The 23635-nt window shown below is 35.1% G+C and overlaps 1 protein-coding gene across 1 annotated transcript in view; it reads left to right on the top strand.

The window, feature by feature from the left end:
* The first annotated feature begins 9560 nt into the window (after positions 1 to 9560).
* ATIC (5-aminoimidazole-4-carboxamide ribonucleotide formyltransferase/IMP cyclohydrolase) overlaps positions 9561 to 23635 on the top strand; it is a 33651-nt gene continuing 19576 nt past the window's right edge. Inside the window, exons 1-8 of the mRNA XM_051983607.1 lie at positions 9561 to 9741; positions 10357 to 10483; positions 14905 to 14981; positions 15943 to 16009; positions 17842 to 17930; positions 18238 to 18389; positions 18469 to 18625; positions 23267 to 23392. Coding sequence (XP_051839567.1) covers positions 9696 to 9741; positions 10357 to 10483; positions 14905 to 14981; positions 15943 to 16009; positions 17842 to 17930; positions 18238 to 18389; positions 18469 to 18625; positions 23267 to 23392 — 841 coding nt within the window. The 5' untranslated portion in view covers positions 9561 to 9695. The remainder of the gene's footprint in view (positions 9742 to 10356; positions 10484 to 14904; positions 14982 to 15942; positions 16010 to 17841; positions 17931 to 18237; positions 18390 to 18468; positions 18626 to 23266; positions 23393 to 23635) is intronic.

The following is a 23635-nucleotide window of genomic DNA, read 5'->3' as shown; positions in this document are numbered from 1 at the left end:
AGAAGTGGCAACAAGTATGTAGGGATCATTTGTAAATTGAGCATTTGCAACTAAGAGACTTTCTACTTAGATGTGTATGTGTATGTAGTCTTTTTGATATTCCTCTAACAGGCTCAATAAAGAGTCATTGATAATGACATTCCATGGCTTTTTTCTTGGTCCTCCCCAACTACCTGAATACCTAGATTTGCCTGAGAGAGCAATACACCAATGAGGCAACTTAAGATCCATTTTCAAAAACACGGAGGAGTGGTGGTCTCCCTAGGCCTGGCCCTCAACATGGATGGAATTGCATACTTTTATTTGTGGAGCATCACAAGACCCACTTGTCCCTAAATAATTCTCTCATTATTTACAAGAGTACCAGCATTTCCTGTTATAAGGGCTAAAATTCCCTTTGTTATAGTCATTTATATTAGCCAGAAAGCAAAGATGGGGGCCGTTGTTTTAAATATTACAATGTATAAGTAAAGGAGAAAATAAAACATGATTAAGCATTTTATAAGATGAGTTGTTAAATATATTTTACCATATTTAACATATATTGGACTACCTGCCATCTAGGGGAAGGGGTGGGGGGAAGGAAGGGAAAATTTGGAACAGAAGGTTTTGCCAGGGTCAATGTTGAAAAAAATTACTAATGCATATGTTTTGTAAATTAAAAAGCTATTAAAAAAAAAAAAGATGAGTTAAGACAGCTATTTGTTTAAATAAAACTTTTTCCTGGAAAGAGTTCCCTATAGCCTTAGTTTATTTGTTTATCAAATTAGGTTCTTATAATTGGCAATTTGGACAGTAGAAATGGCCAGAGCTAGATACTATACCAGACAAATAAATTTCAGCTGCTAATAAGGACAAATCCCAGGAGGTTAGTAGTGAAGCAAAATGACTCTAGACTATAGACCAAGTGTCCAGACTATATTCCCAGAAACGGCAATAAAAGTTTAAACATAGCCTCCATCAGCTGAAACTTGACAATTTCTTCTACTGCACTTTTATGATTTGACTAGTTATCCTTAAAAGAAGATCCCTTTTTACTTTCCATTGAATATGTCAACACATAAAGAAGATAAGAAAAGAAAAAAAGTAAAACAGAAAAAAATTAAGGTGACTCTAGGCAAACCCAAATTCCCCCCAAAATATAAATATTTTGACTTTAACATGCCAGTAACCAAATCATTCACAAACATACAACTTCTTTTCTCTGCATAAAATGAGTTTATTACTGTTACTGTTGTCTGTAATTATATAGCTGTAGTCAGTATGATTACAATTCATTTGATTCTACTCTCTTATCTCTTTTAACACTTCATATGACATCCCATATTTCTGTTCAGTATTCATACCTCTCATTTCTTATGACATATTATACTATTGTATTTATGAACCACAATTTGTTCAGCCATTACCCAGTTGTTATCCACCTAGATTGTTTTGCTTTTTCAAATAGTATTGCTTGGAAATTTTTATAGCTTGGTCTATTCTTCTCTGCTTCCACCTCTGACCCATCCAATGATTTCTTTTGGCTACACTTTCAGTATTAGGACCACTGGGGCAAAGACTATGAATATTTTAATAATAATTTTACATTACATTTCTCAAAGACTGAAGCAATTCATAGCACTATTAGCATGTACCAGCATACTTTTTTATTTTCATATTTCCTAACATCCTGAATTGATGATTAAGGACCAAAGAGCACTTTCTGTTGCTCCCTAGTGATGGCTTGTACTATTGGTATTCACTTCCTGAAAATAAATGAACTTTATTTAACTTGTTGCCGATATTGATTTTTTGGAAACACTCAAGTCTTTTCTTGTTCTTGTTCTTATTCATGTTCTTGTTTTTGCTCTTCTTTTCTTCTTTTTCTTTTCTTCCTTCTCATCTTCTTCCTCTTCTTTATTTTCCTTCTCTTTCTCTTTCCTCCTCTTCTCTACTTCCGCCTTCCTTTTATTTTTCCAACTTATTATATAAATAAAATGTTAAAAATATTTTTCTAAGCAAACCATTTAGTATCATATCTTAAACATCAAAAAAAGTAGTGGTTTAATGAAAATGCTGTTTAAAATTATACATGTCATAGTTCTGCTGTATTTTGTTCTGATCAGAACTCATTTACAGTATTATATTCAGTTCTGGGAACCATATTTTATTAAGGGCATTGACATATTCAAAGGAAGATAACCAAGGTGATATAAGATCTAAACCCCACACTATCCAAGGATTCAATGAAGTAGAGATGGTTAGCCTAAAGAAAAGAGGATAGTTGTTGGGGATATGATAAGTATCATCAAATATTTGAGTTGTTATATGAGAAAAAAAAATGCATTTGTTTTTCTCAGATCCAGATAAAATATCTAGGAGAAATGGGCAGAAGATACAGAAAGACAGAGTTTGTTTCTCTATATAAGGAAAAATTTCCTGATAAGAACAATTAAAAAATACAATGGACTATCTTAAAAGACAATGGGTTTCTCAATAGTATAGCTATTCAAGTGAAAGCTTGATGAACTGCTTGCTGGGGATAAAGCCATAAGTAGAATTTTTTACCAGTAGCAAAAAACATTGTTTGGGTAGCAGAGGTAGTAAAGAAGACAATCCAATAATAGGTCCAATTACATCAGAAGAAAGGATACCTCCTAAAATAGTCAAGAGGGAATAAAGACCTTATAAGAAGGACCCTATAGTTAATGGTACCCCATGGGTGGCTTCTGAGAGCTGACAGAAGGCTATGGTGAAATACAGGTACATAAAGATGAATTATGTTTTCCCACAAAGGAAATAAACCTTCAGTACATCTTCATATTGGGACACAACCCCATGTATCCTGTGCTCTGATTGGGAACATTGGGTAAGAAATTCTCAACATCTATAACTACTTGACTCATCATCCTTTCCTTTAGTTTTAGACATGATTTAGTCATGAAGTTCCCAAATAACAAGCATATGATTCTTTGGTATGCAACCCAAAGATTTAGTATATCATTAGATGTACCCAGGATATTCAGTGAAAATAGGCTTCATAAATAAGAAAGCATATAATTTTCTTAAATATTTGTTGAAAAGCAAACATAAAGGAACCTAAGTCCATTAAGTCTGTAAATCCCATAAAACATACATTTAAAAACCTATATCCATTCACAGTTGACATACCATGAGTTTTTATGATAATAATTTCATTATAAATTATATAGATTTTGTTCCCAAATGAGTCTTATGCTGTAAAGGTGTTTTGACATCTAGTTTCAATAACCAAGAGTAAAGACAAGATACATTTTTGTGGCGTCTAGAATCTGGTATTTAATCTTGTTTCTAAACTAGATTCTTGTGGAAATGGAGACATGTGACAAATGGCAATTGTATTCCATCTTACAATTGAGCATATCAAGCTTCCTTGCCTCAAGATTTTTCTTTTTTCTATTTTTGAAAGGTTATCCATTTTTTTGCTCCAAGGAAAACATTCAAGATTTTTTTTTTATTATTATTCCCTTATTGTTTCAAGTGATCCAAAATATTTTTCTTTTGCTATTGATTTTTATATGGAACTCTTCCCAGATGTGAGATTGAAGATTTTACTTTAACCTTGCCAACTGACCTTTTCTTTTCACACACTTATGAAATTGCTTTCAACTTCTCAAGACATGATATATTGTTGGAGTTTTTATTTTTAGGTTGCTTGAAATAAATTCTAAGAAGTTATATTTGGAGATATTACACATTCACCAAGTATTTCATATGTACTTAAAATGTGTATATGCAATGCATATTTATAGATATTATATATATGTATACATATACACAAATATCTTATTTCTATGGAAAATATATGTAATTTAAAAAAATAAATTCCAACTACAGGAATTAGGACCAAAAGTTCTTCACATTCTGGCTCCAAACTAAATGTCATAAAAGCTGGAAGGATGTTTAAAAGCTTGTGTTTAGAAACAAGCCAATGATATTAATGTTACCAAGCTAATTGTCCTTGGAAGTAGAAGGGAAATGGCCACATGAGTCCTATTTGTCATGAGAATAGGAATTTGGTGTTATTAGATGATTTCTTTTGTGTGTAGAAGTTTCTGTTCCTTGTGTTAAGTATATCAATATTTAATTAATATTTATTAAGTGCTTACTACATATCAGATGCTCTATTAAGAACTGTGGGAAGAGGGGAGGAATACAAATAGTGAAAGAGAGTTCTTGTGCTCAAGGAGCACATAATCTAATGGAAGAAGATAACACATATACACACATACACACATATACAAGAAAGCTGAAAGGTAGGGTGATCTGAAAAGTGGGTGATGGGGAATACAACGCAAAGTAATAGAGGCCTTCCACACAAATTAAAGAACATCCAAAAAATAAGCTAAAAAACATGTAAAAGCTTAGAGATAGTTACATCCTTGATGCTGCCATGCCCAGGTTACAAATGTATAAAAAGTTACAGAACTGGGATCATTCAAGAAATTGAAGCAAATGAGAGTTTCTGGTAAAACCTCTAATTAGGTGCTAAATCCAATTACTATTTCTATTTGTTGAAGCACCAAAGTCATTAGCACTTCATTCAAGTTTATATTTACAAATTTCAGCAACTGTGTCTGGTGAAGGGAGTTCCCTAATAATGACAAAATAATGAGGGTTTTTTTTTAAGTTGCCACAATTCAAGCAATTTGATTTGAAGTCTATAATTAAGAATTTTAACTTAAACTTTATCCCTTTCCACAATTAGTGCCAGAAAAATCACACTACATAGAGATTCAAGAGAAATGTCTTCTAGTCTTAACTCTACACTTGCCTACTTACTACTGGTGTGATTTTTGACCAAGTTACTTAAGTTCTTTGGGTCTTAGTTACTTTATCTGAAAAAAATGAGTTGATTACAACTTAACATTTATATTTTGTGCTTTTATCCAACATATCACAGCTACTAGTAGTAATCCTGAGGTTTAAGTCCTATTGTTCTAACAATCTGTCAATGATTCTAGTTTTCTGGCCTTAGAAATATAATAACATGGTTATAGATTTTTTTCCCTGGATTTTAGGGAAAATATAGCAATAATCCTAAAATCTCCTGACTTTAGAGTGATATTGTTTTACCAATCTGTCTATCAATGATTTTAAAATCTTCTAGCCTTAGGATAATCCTACAAACATTGCTGATTGTCAGATAATCTGCTGTTCAGTGATAACCAAGTTCCTGAGACAATAGTGAATAGACCACCCCTTAAACCTATCTGTCAGTCATAAAATTAACAGATAAGTAACATGAAATTCTGGTCTCTCTAACTTTGACCTATACATTTATCTTCTTTCTCCTGATTTTTTGCTAAAAATTCTTTTGGAATTTAGGCTGCTTCAATTGGCATTACAATTACAATAAACTTTGCCCCTTAATTTGGAGATGGGTTTAAGCCTGCAAATTCTTTTGAGACACCTCATGACACTGGTCTGTGATCCCCAACCTTTTGGGGTTTCCTTCTGAACCTCAACAATATGAAAATATTCAGGGATTTGTTGGTAAGTATTTCTGCCAACATTGTTGCTGCTTGTCTTTAATTCTCTAAGAGGACCAGGATATCTGGGAGATGATGATATACAAATAAAGTGAATTAAAGTGAGGGAAGCTGGGCAAGGTCACCTGCCTCATTTTCCCCTTCAGAGCCATCTAAGTCCAGTGGCCAGATATAGATCAGGATGGAAAGAGAGATTGTGGCCTTTTTAAGCTAAGATCTTCAACAGATCTTAGACTGAGGTTACACCCATTTAGTGATTTAAGGCTAGGTATCAATTGAGGCAAAGAATCTCTTTTACCTAATCCAAAATAAATAAATAAATCTGGGAGGGGAAGCCCCTCAGGGTTTCTGGCCAAAGCAGAAATGATTGCTATTTACATTAAATCTGAGTGAATGAGGGCCCAAAAAATGATCAAAAGGGGCTTGGCTTGGGACCTATCAACGGCCAATGATTGACAAAGGACCATGATGCCAGCATACTTAACACTAATTATATTATATGCTTAGTATAGGTTTATAGTATCTAAATAATCAGTGAGCCATGAGTAGAATTTTCAAAACTCTTATGTTTGCTACATTAGCAGGAAGGATATAATTATACAGTTACAGTGGGCAAAGAGAAGGAAAAGATTTACATATAAAAACACAGATTGAGAAGTTCTACCTTAGGTGAAACAATTGATCAGTATATGCCAGGGGATCTGTTCTGAAATTTGTAACTAGACAGAACACATCATGAAAAGATAAGAGTTGACCCAGAAATTCTTTCATCATAGCTAGTTAATCACCTAGGTTAAATGTGTGGAAGTCTTAGCTAAATTAAGTAAATGGCTCTTTCAGGCAAAATGATGGCGCTACTAAAATTTTCCTATGATCTGTACCTTTATAATACAAAGATTTTATGAATTCTCTCTTTTGTTTCATTCTCCCCAAACTGATTCTCCCTCTTGATTCCTGAAATCCTTTTATCTTTTTTCTTCCTCTTCATTCTGAATGGCACCATCACAGTAGTTTCCTGATCAGTCTTCTGGCATCTGAGTTTAATTGGTGATCAAAAGGACATCCCCAAATCATAGGCTTGATCATGGCACCTTTCCCTTTCTCTCATGATTTTTTTTATCTTCCCAGGATTGAAAATAGAACCCTCAATTTGGCTTTAAAGTTCTTTAATAACCTGATTTATTCTTAAATTTCCAGTCTCTTTATCCTTTACTTCCCTTTACAGTAAAGGCCTCTTTGCTAGTCCTAGAATAATATATTCCATCTTCCTAATTGGGATAATCCAAAGTCTAGACTTCTCTGCCTGTTGGCTTCCTAGGCCTCCTTCAAATCTCTGTGAAAATTCTACAATCTACACGAGGTCTTTCTGTTTTTTTTTGTTTTTTTGTTTTTTTAATGTTAGTATTTTCCTGTAGAGTTTAACTTCTTTTTATAGCATATCTATATAACCATATATCTTCTTGGTTATTGTTAGAATCACCAGGTATTTCTTGACTTACTTGTGAATGGATTTAAATGAGAATTGCACAAAGTCCTCTGCTTCACTCTTTCTTCCAGTCATCCAAGTCCAGTGGTAAGACAAAAGTCAAATAAGATGCTGGCAATGGGCAGGGATGCCATCTCCTGTATCTGATCAAGCTCTGGGCCTCGCATTGCATCCAGGACCAATTTCCAGATTCTGCTCTGTATCTGGCAGTGGACCCAGATGGCTCTGGAGGGGGAAGTGAAGCAGGTGACTATGGTGAGCTTTTTCTTCTCAAAACTCAGCCAGGTGATAAAAGTTCAGATCTTTTATTATCTTCAATATAGCCCGGTTAGCTTAGAGGTCTATCTCTCTGCTTGGTTCCAAGAGCTCCCTCCGAATGTCGACAAATCCAAAGGTTTTGTCCTTCAGCCTCTGCCTCTGCTTTCTTCTGCCTCCAACCAGCACAGAGATGGAATGAATCTCTTGTCTCCTTCACTTGGGGCTTGGCTAGCTTTCTGGTGAGTCTTTCAGACCAGCTTGGTCTCAGTGGGGGGCGTGCAGGAGCCCAGCCACCAACTACAGGGGTGTGAGATGAAGATGAATCTGGTTGTCCACTGAACTCTCGACTCGTAGCTTCTTCCTCTGAAAACTCTTCTTCTGCCACCAGCCAGCCAAGTGGAAAATATTCTGCCTTGCCTCGGAGAGAGGGCTTCTGGCGTAATTCTGCAAAGTGCTCTCTGTCTACACCAGAGTCGCTCCTCTCCAGTCCAGCTGAACTCTCCTCTGCAACCAGCCCGCCAAGTGGAAAATATATTCTGGAATAGCTCTCTCTTCATTGGCCTTATATGTGAATCTTCTGAGAGAATGGGATTATGGGTTTTCTCCCATAGTGCTCTCTGGCCCAAAGAGCTTTAAGGGAGGTGTGAACACAAAGGTGGAAACACAAGCATTGTACTAATTAGTTCTACTTAGTACCTTGTTTCAGGTTCTGGCCCAAAACATCTTCTTGTAAGATTAGATCAACTCTAATTAGTTAGCAGTTTGTAAGGATTCCAACAGGTGACCTCGAACAGCCCTCCTTTGCTTTAATCCAATTCACTTGCATGTCGTGGCATTACCTCCCTGATGTCATGGTCCTAATAAACAATAAGCCCTCCACAGTGCAAGGCTGGAGAAACTGAGGCAAGACAGAGATTAGGTTTTTAATATTTTAATAGTGGAAAATTTGGACTAGCCAAAACTAGCTGGCTGAATGGGACTCTTGTCTCAAAGCATCCAGCAGCGAGCAATTACTTCCAGAGACTTTTATAGGGCTCCAGCTATCAGGGAAACTAAGGGGGGGGGGGAGCGGAAAGAACACTGAGTGAATGGACTGGCCTAGAGATAGTGAGCAATACTGAGGCATTTGAGATCAGCAATCTGGAGTTTTATGACTCTCACTGAAATGTGAGAGTGACTAAATCATAATGGGGTAAGGAAAGGGGGGGCAATAATCATTCCACTCAGGGCATAATAATTCAGGGAAATGGAGGTTGGAACAAGTTATTCCAATCCACCCGTTTTTTCACATGTGTGAAAACCCTGTAACTCATGGGTTTGAGACCTGTGTTTATACCATTTGCTGACACAGTTTTGCCCGATTGTGGCCGCTGGGCGTGCTACAGTAAGAAGCACATCTTCTTGGTACATACATGCTTGCACGCAGTCTCCTCCATTAGAATGTGATCTGCCTGAAGCAGGGACATATTTTACCTTCCTTTGTATCCCTAGGGCTTTAACAAGTAGGGAATACTTAATAAGTGCTTATTGATTTAATTTAACATTATCCAAATAACTCTGACTGGACATTCAAATTCATAGTCAATTCAATTTGGTAGAAGCTCCATATTGAATAAAGGGCCAGCCTCTGAGGCTCAGAGCGTTGCATGGACTTCCCCCCTCTGATACATTTGCTCATTTTACAAATGAGGAAACTGACTTGCCTGGGATCACCCAGCTAGTAGATTTGAACTCGGGAAGATGAACCTTCCTTCATATCCAGCCTCAGGAACACGCGCTGGGCGGCTCTGAACCCTTCGCTTAACCGGACACATTTTCCCATCTGTATGTTTTTGTGAGCTCCTTGAAGGACAGGGTTTGTAAGCACAGTACCTGACATAGAGGGGGGAACTTAATAGATATTTATTGAGGGAATGAATGGTTCTGTGGACAGTGTTGGACTTGGAGTTACGAATTCCTTAGTTTAAATCCTGATTCGTTCACTAGTTGTGTGACAGCCTCAGTTTTCTGATTTGTAAAATGAGAATTTTTATTCACTCGCACTTGGTAAACTATTATAGGAAAGACAGAGTGGTTCTTTAGTGGAAGCGAACTTGAGAGTTGCTGGCGGGAGAAACTAAAGGGCGGGGTCACTTTCTCCTCAGCTGCGCGCGTGCGCGTCTGGGAGGGCGTACCCGACCATGTGTGTCACAGGCACGTCTCTGTCCCGCTAGCCCCGCCCTCCTGCGCGCCTCCACCAATCCTGCCCTAACCCTTCTTCTCGACACTTCCGAAGCTGCCTGGCGGCAAGCGCCGGGTTGGATTGATTGCCCACGTGGGAGCGCGCACGCGCCACTCACTCCAGTGGGGGCCCCTTAAGGAGCGCACGCACATCCTGCTTCTGCCCCCGTCCCCGCTAGTCCGGGCCCAAGAGAGAAAGCTGTCGCGCGTGCTTCCCGATGGGCCCTACTTCTGCAGCCGCCGAGATGGCCGCCCGTCAGCTAGGTAATAACCTCCCTTCAGGCCCTCAGCGGGGTCCCGATTCTCCGCCTTCTTTATGCGGGGCCGCGGTCGCTTCATCTCCACTCGGAACCAGGCCTGGCGGAGTGGGCCCTGGAAAGGGGCGGGGTGCCTGGGACTCTGGTCGGAGCCTAGGCCTGAAGGGGGGGGAGGGGCGTTCCCAAACGGGACCCCCGCGCTGCTGGGGGGTGCTGAGGACTAATCCCAGCTCTAGCTTGAAGCGGGGCCCAACTCCGCCCCAAGCTTCTGGTCTGCTTCGTCCCTACCCTCCCAGACGACCAGCAGTTTGCACATAGTTGTGCGTACCTTTCCCCTTTTGGACCATTTTTAACCTTCTGTGTTCCGTGCATATAATAGGCGCACAATAAATGCTCATTGACTTGGCGATCGAAACTTGGCTCCACGTGTAGGCCTTTCCTCTTGAACTTGAGATAAAGTTTCCTAGGTTGAGATTTCTCCTTCCTCTTCTCTCGCCCCTAAATAATAGATACTTTATAGACAGAATGATTTATGATTCTAATAAAAAGTCAGATGGTGGGGAGGGGAGGGAACGTGAAGGAGGAATATTAAAAAACAAAAAACTGCTTTTGTTTTTACCAGCCTTGCTTAGTGTCTCTAACAAGACAGGACTGTTGGACTTTGCCAAAAATCTGAATTCTCTTGGTTTGACGTTGGTGGCTTCTGGAGGAACCGCAAAAGCTCTTCGAGATGCTGGTCTCACTGTTAGGTAAGATACCTAGCACTTTTTGTGTTTTAGTATAAAGAGATAAGACAGAGACTTTGTCTTAATTGTTTTCTCCTCCTGGAATATATCCTAGAATGTTTTGCAAATTTTGCTTTGGGAAACTTAGGGGTTGATGGAAGCAGATTAAATCCTAGGGAATGGATTGAGGGAGGTAGAACTTTTTTAAAAAATTTATTTATTTTTAATACACATTGTTGGGAACACAATATGTAACTTTGCTTTACTCTTCTGGTAAACCTTTTCTTCTCTTGTGAGAGGATGATGGTGATTCAAGGAGACTGAGAGGCAGTTGCTGTTCTCTCTTCTCCCCCACTGAGAGGCTTGTGTTATCTCACCTTTCTCCTCTTCCCTCTGCCTCCAATTTATTTTCTCAGTCCACAAGCAATACCCGTGCCTGTAAAGGCTGCTTTGCAACTCCTTCGGATGTTCACAGATGTGAAGGCTCTTGGAAAATTGACCTGCTCCTTACAGTGCACTTAGGCATGGTCCTTAACAACATATTGCTTTGTGGATCATGTTGGGAGAGGAAAAAAAATCAGCAAAAGGGAAAACCATGGGGAAGATTAAAAAACAGAAAAGAGAAGTGAACATAGCATGTGTTGATTTACGTTCAGTCTCTATAGTTGGCAGGTAGAACATTAGTGACTTCCTCTTGATAAGCCCTCAAGTTGTTGGTAAAATATTCTAACCAGCCCATACTGTCTTTATCTACTAGATGGCTAATAATAAGTGTGATGACATCTCAATTCATCATGTACTTAAATGGCAGAAATGGGCCAAAAACCGAGTTCCTAGAGGGGAAAAAAAATGACAAAAGCCAAAACACATTCTTCCCTCAAAAAGAGTTTAAGTTGTAATGGAAAAGTTACATAATGCAATGGGGGAGGGGGGAAGGGAGAATATATATATATATATATATGTACAGTAAATACAAGTGCTTAGTACAATGTTTTGTTTTAATAAATGCTTGTTAACTAAGTTGACAAAATAATTTTGGAGGAAGTTGGAGTAGAGATGCATTGATAGTGGATCAGTTAGAAAAGATCTCTTATGGGATGTAGAGTGCTTAAACCCAACATTTGAAAATTATTAACTTTTCCCTTACACATCTGCACTTTTCCTGAAATTTCTGTTGGGGGCACCACTCTTCTGTCACCTAGACTCACAATCTCAATGACACTCTTATATAATGCAATGTATATATTATAATGCATAAATTCAACCTTATACACATTTATAATGGATATATGCACATGTATACATACACACACATGCAATTAATACAGTGTATGTGCAGTGTCACTCTTTGTTCTCTATAATCACACATATCTACTCAGATATCCTTTTTCTACTTCCATAAAATGTCTGTTTTGATATCTCTTTACTCATGTATTTACTACTATGTGCTTCAGGCCCACATTTCACCTCTCTTGAATCATGGCATTAATCTAATTGATATTCTCTACTTTCTTATCTACCCTCCACATGGTGGCTCAAGGGCCTAAAGTGCAGATCTTACCAAGTTATGTAATTCTCTTAGTCTATCATTACCTTGAGGATCAAATGTAAACTCTATTTAAAGCCCTTTATAACCTCTTGCCTTTGTACCCTTATGTATTTCTCCTCTTGCCAATTCCCATTCTGCTCCAAATTGTCCTTTTTTTTTTTCCCTGTTGCCTACACCTGATGCTTCATCTTCTCTTGCCATGCCTTTGTACTTCCTGTCTCTCATGCCAGAGATACTTTTCTTTATTTCTGCTTTTGAAATCCATGTTTTCTTCAGGATTTAAAAGTATAGAAAAAAGTAAAATAAGATACTTTGCTTTAAAAAAAGTGAATTTATATTCCTGTGCCTCAGATCTAAGTTAATATAGCAATAATATGCTTGCTTAGAACTTAAAATTTTAAAGGAAATTTCTATTTCTATTGAAATTGTTCAATTTGAGCACAATAGTTCAAAATTGTAGTATTGTTGAAAAGAACTTTCTATTGTTTTGGGGGTTTGGTCTGGGAATGGAGTCTGGCTTTTGGATCCATGCCTAGGATGGCATACAGCCTTAATTCTCCTTACTATTTCATTATTTTAGATGTATGTCTCCATGTTCTTCTGTTTGGAAATAGTTCTTAAGAATGCGCCGTTAAGTGGAACTAATAAACCTATTGCAGTCTATATAGAATTCAGTATTCAGAAGTTTTTGATTATTATGGAAAAAATTTGGAATAATACTAAGAAAATGATAACAGCATCTAGACCCCTTTGATGTAGGGATCCTATTGCTAGACACATACTTCATAAAAGTTAAAATTTGGGGGGAAATAGAGAGCCTATATATATTAAACATTTTAGAAGTGCTTTGTGTGGTAGCAAAGTTTTGGGGATACCCATTGATTGGGGAATGGGTGAATATTATGGTCTATGAATATAAGAGAGTATTATCCTGCCATAGAAATATATCCTACCATAACAAAATGGTGAAAATGAAAAATGTAGAAAATAATAGGGAGATTTTCAAAATGCAAATAAAGTAAGCAGAAACCTGGGAAACTATTCATAGTGACTATCAGCCATGTTAATGGAACGAACAATACAATCAAATTGCTAATAAATTACAAAGAGCAAGTTTGGTCCCAAGGAAGAGCAGAAAACTTGCTCCACTTGCTCCACTCCTTTTTTTGTATTGGCTAGGGAGATGCCTTAAATCAAAATCACTATGATTCTCAGTGGCCACCCATAAGTCCTGGGTCAAGCCCCATTTGATCATTGTTTGGACCCTCATTCACTCAAATTGAATAGAAATAGCAATTATTTCTGCTTTGTCTAGAAACCCTGAAGAGCTTCCCCTTCTAGATTTTTTTTTTTTTATTTTATTTGGTAAAAGAGATTCTTTGCCTCAATTACTACCTAGCCTTAATCAGCAAATGGGTGCAGACTCAATCAAACTGAGATTTGTTGAAGACTTTAGCTTAAAAAGGTCAAGATCTCTCATTGCCTCCAGGGCTATCTCCAGTCATCCTGATCTAAATCTGGCCACTGGACGCAGATGGCTCTGGAGGGGAAATTGAGACAGGAGACCTTGCCCAGCCCAACTATAGGATAACTTTTGGAATAATCCCGTATAAGGAAATTTAAATGTAAAAAAAAATTAAGAACAATTTTTTTTTTAAGAAAAGAAAAATAATTTCAGATTGAAAATAACATGATTCAATGAGAATCCAATCATTATATATTATACTTTATAAATGTAATAGTATCTTCAGATCTTTAAAGAGTGTAAAATGAAACAGGTTTAAAAACTGCTAGAAAATGTTCTGGTAGGAATTAGGTTTAGACTAATCTTAACTGCTGTTCCACAATGAAATCAAAATGGATGGTCTGAATATTAAAATATATTGCATTAAAAATGAGAAGATTAGGAGATCTTATACCTATACAGCTGTGGGTAGGATATGAATTCCTAATTCTAGGAGGAAATAGAAGCAATTATAGAAGATCAGATAATTTTGATTATGAAATTAAAAAAAATCTTTTGCATGGGGAAAAAGTGCATCTAGTGCTTGATTGGGAAAAGATATTTGTATCAAATATTTCTGAAAAGGATTTGCTACCCAAAGATAAAAAGAACAAAGAAGAATGCAAACTATTAAAACTTCATGAAAGAATGCTCCAAATTATCAGTGATAATTAGGTTTCACCTCACATCTAACAAATTGGCAAAGGTAACCAAAGATGGAAAAAAAGTTTCCTACACATCAAAATATTAAATAAAAACACTTTGGGTAGTAGCAAAGAACTGGAAGCAAAGTGCATGTCCTTTGATTTTGTGGTAAATGAATGCAAATGAATTACTATGCTGTAAGAAAGGATGAACATAATGATTACAGAGAAACATGGAGAGACTTAGTATAAAGTAAAGTAAGCAGAGCCAGGAAAAAAAATAAACAAAAGGACTACAAAAGCGTAAATAGAAACAACCATAAAACAGTTAAAAGTATACATTGTGGAATTGTAAAGAACAAGATTGGCTCCAAAGAAGATATATGAGAAGATATAGCTCATTCTGCTTCTTCTGCAAGGGTGGGGAAAAGATCCATGGATATGGAACAGTAGCTATAACACCAGGCTTTTATCAATGTAGTAATAAATTTTGCTGAAATTTTTCCTTTCTCTTTTTCTTAAAAAGTTTTTTGCTATAACAAGTGACTATACAAGAGCAGAAGAAAAGGGTATGTAGGGAAGTCTAGGTGATAGAAAAACAATAAATATTAATAAAGATCCATTTTAAAAATGAGTTTGGTCATTTATATAGTTGTCCCACATGAAACTTAAATGTTTATGAACCTATCAATTGTATGATTCGTTAAATAGAAACCATTTTTTTTTATTTTAAACAACTTCTTTCTAGAGATGTTTCTGAACTGACAGGATTCCCAGAAATGTTAGGAGGACGTGTGAAAACATTGCATCCTGCAGTACATGCTGGTAAGTACTTGTTTGGTGTTCTTATAACTTGAAATGTATAAGAATAATTTCCTAGGAAATTCTTGAATAGTGTACTTAAAAGCATTAGTGAATAGAAAGAATGGAATCATCCTCAATTTTTACTTTCTCTTACCTGTTATCAACTGGAAAGTTTTTTTCAGTTCTTCAGAATGTCTCTTGCTTTCCTTTTCTTCACTCTACTCATATGGGTACTATCCTAGATGAAGATCTCATCACTTCAATAGCCTCATAATTAGTTTCCTGTCAGTTTCTCCCCTGTCACATAAGTGCAAAATTGATATCCTTAAAATACAGCTTGCCATTTAAAGCTCTTAATAGAATGGTTCCTTGCCTTATTTTCTTGTCTTATTTCACATTTCATCCATTTTCTGCTTAATTGGGCTATTTCTTTTCTTTCATTTAGTGTCCCATATTTTGCACACTCTTGAAATATACTCCTTTACTTATAAGCTTAAGTCTGTTGTCAGCTCTTCCTGTGGGAAGCCTTTGGAGTGCACATTGAGCCAATATCTTGGCTCCAAAGGACTCTGGAAGCTACTAGAATTTATTTATCTTGCTTACTTTTTATGATCTTATTTTGTATATCCCTTCCCCATTTCACTCCTGAAGAAGGCCAATTGATATAATAATAGACCAGTGCTACTAAGGTTTACTTCCCCTCTCTACCCTGTTGTGTTCAGGACTCTGCTGACTCCATTTGCTGTATATGCCTATCAGATTTCACTTGTAGATTTGTGACTTGAGCCACTAAGATTACATTTTACACTATTTCCCTTTGCTTTGGTTGTGATTAAAAATGAGGACTAGAGGGAGAGAGAAAAATGATTTGTTGAGGACTCCTGAAAAGTGATTGATTACTATGATGCTGATTTTTTAAAAAGTAAGGTAAAATTGAAATAAGTAATTTTTTGTTAATTTTATTTATTTAAATTTCTCTCAGGAATCTTGGCTCGTAACTCTCCAGAAGATCAAGCTGACATGACCAGACTTGATTTCAGTCTTATAAGGTAGCCTATTAAGTGATTATTCAGAAGATCAGCTAGAATAATGATAAATAAGAATAGGCTTCTTTTCTCATAAAATTTTAGAACTCACTTACTGTTACTTCTCTGTTTCTTTGTTTAGTGATCACTTAAATGTATGTTTATGTGTGTATTCATACTATCTGGGTAATCTGTATGAAAAAACTAGATATAAGAAATCACAGAACCTACAGTTGTTGAGAAAATTTTGATTATCATGTTGTTATGTGAACTGACATTTAATTTTAAAACAATTTATTGATGACTCATTTTGACAAAACATTCTTCAAATAAATATCTTTACATTCCATGAAGAACAGTATTTTTGATTAAAGGAAGGTTATGTTCTTCAACTTTGACACCATAGAAGGATTGATAATTCTTTGGCCTCAGTTTCATTTCCTACGTGGGTTTAATTTCATTTATAGTGAAGTGATTGTGCATATGATTCTCTTCCCTCCCTTCTCCCCACCCCCAGGGCCCAGGATCACACAGCTAGGAAGTGTTACATGTCTGAGGTCAGATTTGAACTCGGGTCCCCCTGACTTCAGGGCTGGTTCTCTATCCACTACACCAACTAGCTGCCCCTACTGTTCTTCCAATAGAAATGTTCCTGTATTTCTGTTAATTCATATTTCATATGGCACAATGATATTTATATATCATATCTTATTCAGTCATATCTTTGAGTATCCCAAGTAGTGTTGTTGTGGACACCTACACACATGTGTATATGCACACATATGTATATTTACACATGTGTGTACATACACACATACATAAATAAAAAGTTTTAAAAGATCTTTATTGGAGAAAAAGTTACCTGCATTTAAATTTTCTCTTGACTATCTTAACCAAACCATCCACGCAAGCTTCTCTAAATAATTTTAAATCATAACTTAGAATTAACAACCTGCTATAGAGGTCTTCAGCATGCAAAGTGTTTTTAAGTCAAGTATAACACATATTCACAAATTAGTATGAGTTGTCATCAAATAGGAATTTTTTCAGGAAGAAAAAAAATCTAATTCAGATGTACTTGTGGCTTATTTATCCCTATGAAATAAAATCCTGATAAACTTTTTTTTTTTTTTTTGATAAATATACAAAACTTTTAGTTACAGTAGGGTAATTTAGATGTTTCTATTTCTAAGCTCATTTTAACATTTCCCAGTTAAGAAGGAGGGTGTTGTTAAGAAGAGGGAGAAATAGGTGATTAGGGGTTGAAATGAGGTTCCAGAAATATATACTTTATTTGCTTTCAAAGAGAGGCACACAGAAGAGTGGGGGAAATGAAGTTGTCCAATTTGTTTTGAAAGGATAGAGATTAATTGTTAAATTGAAAAGTAAAAATTATTTAAAAGTGAATTGATATTACAAATAATGGTATGACAGAGCATGTAAACAGTATTCCTTTACGATGCAATGACTAAAGATGACAGGATGAAGTTAACTTATACATGGAGTTGAAACTGGAAAACAGTAAGCACAATGGTTCTCAGGATCTTACACTTGAATATAATTAGGAGGACCAATCAAAACAATGTGTGGGCATATTTTCCTAAATATATCTTTTCTTGCTGTTGCTATAAGGATGTTAGCCCCTTGTCCAATTTGGTATGTTTGAACTCTTGAACTCAAAGATTAAATATTTTTACAGTTGAGGGGACTGAGGCCTGATTTTGATGCTAATTTTAGTCTATTCAGTCTATTTTGTATGTTGAATATTTTCATTTTTTAAAGATTAAAATTTTTTAAGTTATAAGAAAATTCATAATGTCCATTTTTAGTGAATTCTAATTTTCTTCCACCTTCAGAGTTGTTGTTTGTAATCTATATCCCTTTGTGAAGACTGTGGCTTCTCCAGATGTAACGATAGAGGAAGCTGTTGAACAAATTGATATTGGTAAGATGAGGAGAATTTTTGATAGAATATGTAATGAAAACAGTTATGAGACTGGATTTTAGTATTCATTATTACCGAATAAAATTTCCCACACAGTCTGTTTTTGGAAAAATTTTAAAGATGTTCTGATACTTTAGGTTTTAGTGAATAAGGTTTTTTTTTTTTTTTTGGTTTGTTTTTAAATAGCAGCTAGTCTTATCCCAAGAGATGAAGTCAAAATATTTCATTTAAATGACTTGTGATTTTATTTATTTTAAAAAGATGATTTTATGGGTAAATAAAATTGACTTTTGATACTTCATTGAAGGTGGAGTAACCTTACTTAGAGCTGCTGCAAAAAATCATTCTCGAGTGACAGTTGTATGTGAACCAGGGGATTATGAAATGGTTTCAACCGAAATGCTCAATTCCGATACTAAAGATACTACTATGGAGACTAGAAGGCAGCTGGCATTAAAGGTATGAAAACACTTTAAAAAGTTTTTTGAAAAATAAAATGGTGATCTTACTATATAAATGTTTGTTATATTATTTGTAGGCCTTTACTCATACTGCTCAGTATGATCAAGCAATATCAGATTATTTCAGGAAGGAATATAGTAAAGGAATATCTCAGATTCCTCTAAGATATGGAATGAACCCTCATCAAAGTCCTGCACAGTTATATACAGTAAAGTCCAAACTTCCTCTTACAGGTAAAGTTCTAATTTTGTGTTTGTTTAGTCTAGTTGTTTCTGTGTATACAAAAATTTTGGCTTTAATGTAGTCTTTTGTGAAAAACCCAAGAGTTTTTTGGTTGTGATAAATTTTCCTTTTTTTTTTTTTTTTTTTTTTTAATGTAAGATTTCCTCAGTGTCTTTGTTTTCTTATGTCACCACAATTTCCCTCAGATGAAACAATTACTATTTTATAAAGTCAGAAAAAAAAAGAAAAAAAAATTGTAATTCATTACTACATTGAAAAAGTCTGAAAATGTGTACAATTTACAATATTTGTGACCCTCTAACCTCAAAAAAAAAAGGGGGGGGGGTAAAATTGAGAATGTCTTTTCAAATCTTTTAAGCCATGCTTATTTTATATAATTTTTCAACATTCAATTTTGTTTTTTTTTTTTTCCTTTTACATTGCTGTAGTTACTAGGATTTCTTGATTCTATTTACTTCATTCTGATTAGTTCACATATGTATTTCCATACTTCTCTGTATTCATCATATTTGTGGTTTCTCAACAACAGAATAGTATTCCATTAAATTCATGTGCCACAATTTATTTAGTTATTCCTCAAATTGATGGGCATCTGCTTTGTTTCCAAAGACTTAGAAATATTACTCTTATGCTTTAATGGTCAAAATAACTGTTTTTCTCTTAGTCTTTGTTTTTGTGGTTTCATTTTCCATTGATATGAGTAAAAGCTTTCAAAGATAATAGTGAATTTGTAGTTTTATTTTTCTTTTTTAAATATTTAAAATTTTTCTCTTCTCATATTGCTATCACTTCCCAGTACCTTTTCCATTTCCTCCGAGTAGAACCATATAAAAGGTATAGTCAGGCAAAATAAACAAAACAAATTAGCCATTTTTGAAAGCTTGTGCTTTGTTCCACACTTGTAATGTGCCACCTCAGAGGCATCATTCATTTTTAGTCCTCTGAAATCACAGCTACCTATTACCTTGATCAGAAATCTGAACATTTCACTGTTTTCTTTTATACTATTGTCATTATGCAAATTTTGTTTATATTTCATTATGTTCACATGCCACAATTTTTTCAGCCATCCCTGGTCAGTAAATATTCAGTTTTTTCCTCCAGTTCTTTGCTATTTGAAAAGATGCTTCTTCTTCTTCTTCTTTTTTTTTTTTTAAATTAAAGCTTTTTATTTATAAAACATATACATGGGTAATTTTTTCCAACATTGAACCTTGCAAAACCTTTTTTTGCTTTCCAGATTTTCCCCTCCTTTCCTCCACTCCCTCCCCTAGCTGGGGGTAGTCCAATACATATTAAATATGTTGAAATACATGTTAGATCCAATATATGTATACATATTTATACAATTATTGCACAAAAAAAAATCAGATCAAGAAAGAAGAAAAAGAAAAACAGAAAAAACAACTTGTAAGAAAATAACAACAGAAAGAGTAAGAATGCTGTATTGTGTTCCACATTGTGTTCTCACAGGCCTCTCTCTGGGTGTAAATGGCTCTCTTCGTCACTGAACAAGTGAAACTGGTTTGAATCCTCTCATTGTTGAAGAGAGCCACATCCATCAGAATTGACTGTTGTATAGTGTTTTGTTTTGTTTTTGCTGAGGCAATTGGGGTTAAGTAACTTGCCCAGGATCACATAGCTAGAAAGTATTAAGTGTCTGAGGGCAGATTTGAACTCAGGCCCTCTTGCCATGAGGGCTGGTGCTCTAATCACTGTGTCACCTAGCTGCCCCCATCGTTATAGTCTTGTTGCAGTGTCTAATGATCTCCTGGTTCTGCCCATTTCATTTAGCATCAATTCATGTAGGTCTCTCCAAACCTCTCTGAAAATCATACTAATCTTTCTTACAGTACAGTACTATTCCATAGCATTCATATACAATAATTTATTCAGCCATTTTCCAATTGATAGGAGTTTTCTAGTTTCTTGCCACTACAAAGGGCTGCCACAAACATTTTTGCACATGTGGGTCCCTTTCCCTCCTTTAAGATCTCTTTGAGATATGAGCCTAGTAGTAACACTGCTGGATCAAAGGGTATGCACAGTGTGATAACTTTTTGAACATGGTTCCAAATTGCTCTCCAGAGTGATTGGATCTGTTCACAGTTCCACCAATAATGTATCAGTGTCCCAGTTTTCCCACATCCCTTCCAACATTTGTCATTATCTTTTCCTGCCATCTTAGCCAGTCTAACAGATGTGTAGTGGTATCTCAGAGTTATCTTAATTTGTAGTACACTGATCATTAGTGATTTGAAGCACCAAAAAGGTGCTTCTTTAAGTATTTACATGCACATTTTTTTTTCTGTTTCTTAGGTCTTTGGGATATTTGCCCAGTAGTTATAGCATTAGTTTGTTTCTTCATTGGTTTTGCTATTCTTTTCATGGTCAGTCAGTTTAGTAACAAATATAGAATTTAGTATAATTAAGATATAGTCAGAGTCTTGCCATATTTAGATCCTTGTGTGTGTGTGTGTGTGTGTGTGTGTGTGTGTGTACAAATACATACACAGTTCCATTTTCTGTACTAAAAATACTTCATATATAGGAGCATATATCAAAAATATTTCAAAATATAAAATAATATAATTCCATCTCAAGAAAAAGCGATCTAATTGTGCCATCCATTTAAGATATATTCCACCAGCAAAAAAGAAAGCAATGCAATTTTGAAAAGGACTGCCCAAGAAAATATTTTTAGTTTATGATGTTAGAATTTGGACATAGAACTTTCTTTATAAATTCCAAATTTGAAATTCATAGTTTTGTATTAAATGAATAAAAAGTTGAATAAAGGACAGTTAATTTTTAATTATCTATAATCACCAGGATTGTGTAACATATTTTCATCTTCCTTTAATATTTCTCTCTACAACCTGTTATGTGCTGCTCCTACTGTACTGCACATAATCTAGAATGCATTTAAAGAAAAGAAACTAAATTTATTAACATGTAATACTTTCCCTGACTGCCTCTCCTCAATTAAATTGTAGCATAGATCCTTCCTCCTTTCCCCCTCAAATCATTGTTAGTTGTATTTGGTCTAATTCAGTTTGATCTAAACAATAAATTTGTTGTCAGATTTATTGAACTTAAAACACTATGGTTTTCAGGATGGGAACTTAGGTGTGATTCAGTAGATGACCCTTAGTTACTATGGACAACAATTCATCATATTAAAGATAATGAATTTCTCCACTTTTAGATAGGCCGGTCCTCAGATAGATGTTTTTATGCATATACATTTTATGGCACTGCCGTAGTACTTAGAAGCTTTCCAGTTGGTAAGATGTGCTGTCATTTGAGTTATACTCTACTGAGAATGCTGGATGCCTCCATGGGTAATTAATCTCTGAGCAAGAACTTGAGTGCAAGATTGGAAAGGCAAATTATGGAAATCAATTTTTCAGTCTTTGTTTTTTATTTTCAACTTTTTAAATTACTAACCCTTGGTGTTGGAATTGGGTATTTCTACATGACCTCTAGAAATTTGTCTTGGCAGAGGTTATGTCATTAATTGGCAGAAAAATGTACTAGTGCTTCAGTATTTAAACATTAGACTATTTTAGAAGAAAATAAAAGCTCATAATTGCTGATATAACCTCAAAGTTCTATTTTAAGTTTAATTTGTCCAGAAGCAAGTAATGATTTTAATAAATAGTGATTTTACTTGAAACCTTATTTATTTTGTTGCTTCCACCAGTATCATCTGGGAGGCATGTTAATATTTTACATTGTTATTTTCTTTTAAAAGTGAAAAAGAAAACATTCATAATTCTATTGGTCTTGATTTATAAATTTGCTTTTCTATCTATATTTGGAAATATTAACAGGTATCATTTAGTTCTTCACTAATATCTACCTTTTTATTTTCTTGTAATTTGATGTTTTATCTAAGTTCATCTGTTTGTCGTAGAGCAATTTGTTCCTAAGTTGTCAGCATTATTGTTCTTTAAATTTTTAATCAACTGTGTTTCTTCATATAATGTACATCTAGTTACCACCTTTCCCCCCTTACACTATTTAACTCAAAATTGAGAAAGAAAGAAAATGTATTTGAATAGATTTTTCTTGGGGGGAAAGAGTTGGATCTTATTTTTCTCTCAGAATAAAAATCCTATTTTTTTGATTTGGGAATGATTTGAGAATTAAACAGTCTTGAATACTTCATTATTCTTACAACATTTTAAATGGTTGTCTGTGACAATTTAAATTCTCATGAGCTAAAGATAGGCTAGGAATATTAACTATGTGATCTTTTTGTGCAGTATTACACATTTCTTTCCTATCCTCCATTTAATAGTAAAATAACTTTGAAAAGAAAGTATAGTATGTGAATGAATATCCTGTTCCTTGTTGGTTTTGGATATTAGGTATCCTTCGTTGTTACTTTTAATTAGGTAAAAAACCCAACAATTTATTTGTAAGATCAGTAATAGTATTCTTATTAAAGTAACAACTAGGTGCTGTTTTTAGTATAGCTTTTACTTCTACATCAAAATTATTTTTATGTATATTTGTATGTGTATGTGTCTATATATACCCAATAAGGAAGAGGACATTAAAAGAAATATGCTCTCCATTTAAACTTATCTGGTGTTTATACTGTATCTCTGTTTCATATGCAGTTCTGAATGGATCCCCTGGGTTTATAAACCTGTGTGATGCCTTGAATGCCTGGCAACTGGTGAAAGAACTCAGAGAAGCTCTCGGCATTCCAGCAGCTACTTCCTTCAAGCACGTCAGTCCAGCAGGTAATATGTCATATTTTTAGCCAAATTTTTTTTTCCCTAGCAATGCTCAAAATATATTTTTTGCATTCTTATCTTAGTTTTTATCTTTAACATCTAGAGTACTTAATTGCTAATAATGTCTATGCTGCCTGAAGTCATCTTTTCCATGTCCTTGTTACCAGTGTAACAATAACTGTCAGTTTATGTGGAGATTTTGTCCTAAGTAGTACAAAGGATTTCACATATCAGATTTATTGTTTAAGT

This window comes from Antechinus flavipes, chromosome 3, assembly GCF_016432865.1.
Source record: "Antechinus flavipes isolate AdamAnt ecotype Samford, QLD, Australia chromosome 3, AdamAnt_v2, whole genome shotgun sequence".
Classification (NCBI taxonomy): domain Eukaryota; kingdom Metazoa; phylum Chordata; class Mammalia; order Dasyuromorphia; family Dasyuridae; genus Antechinus; species Antechinus flavipes.
This window is presented reverse-complemented; position numbering and strand designations above follow the sequence as displayed.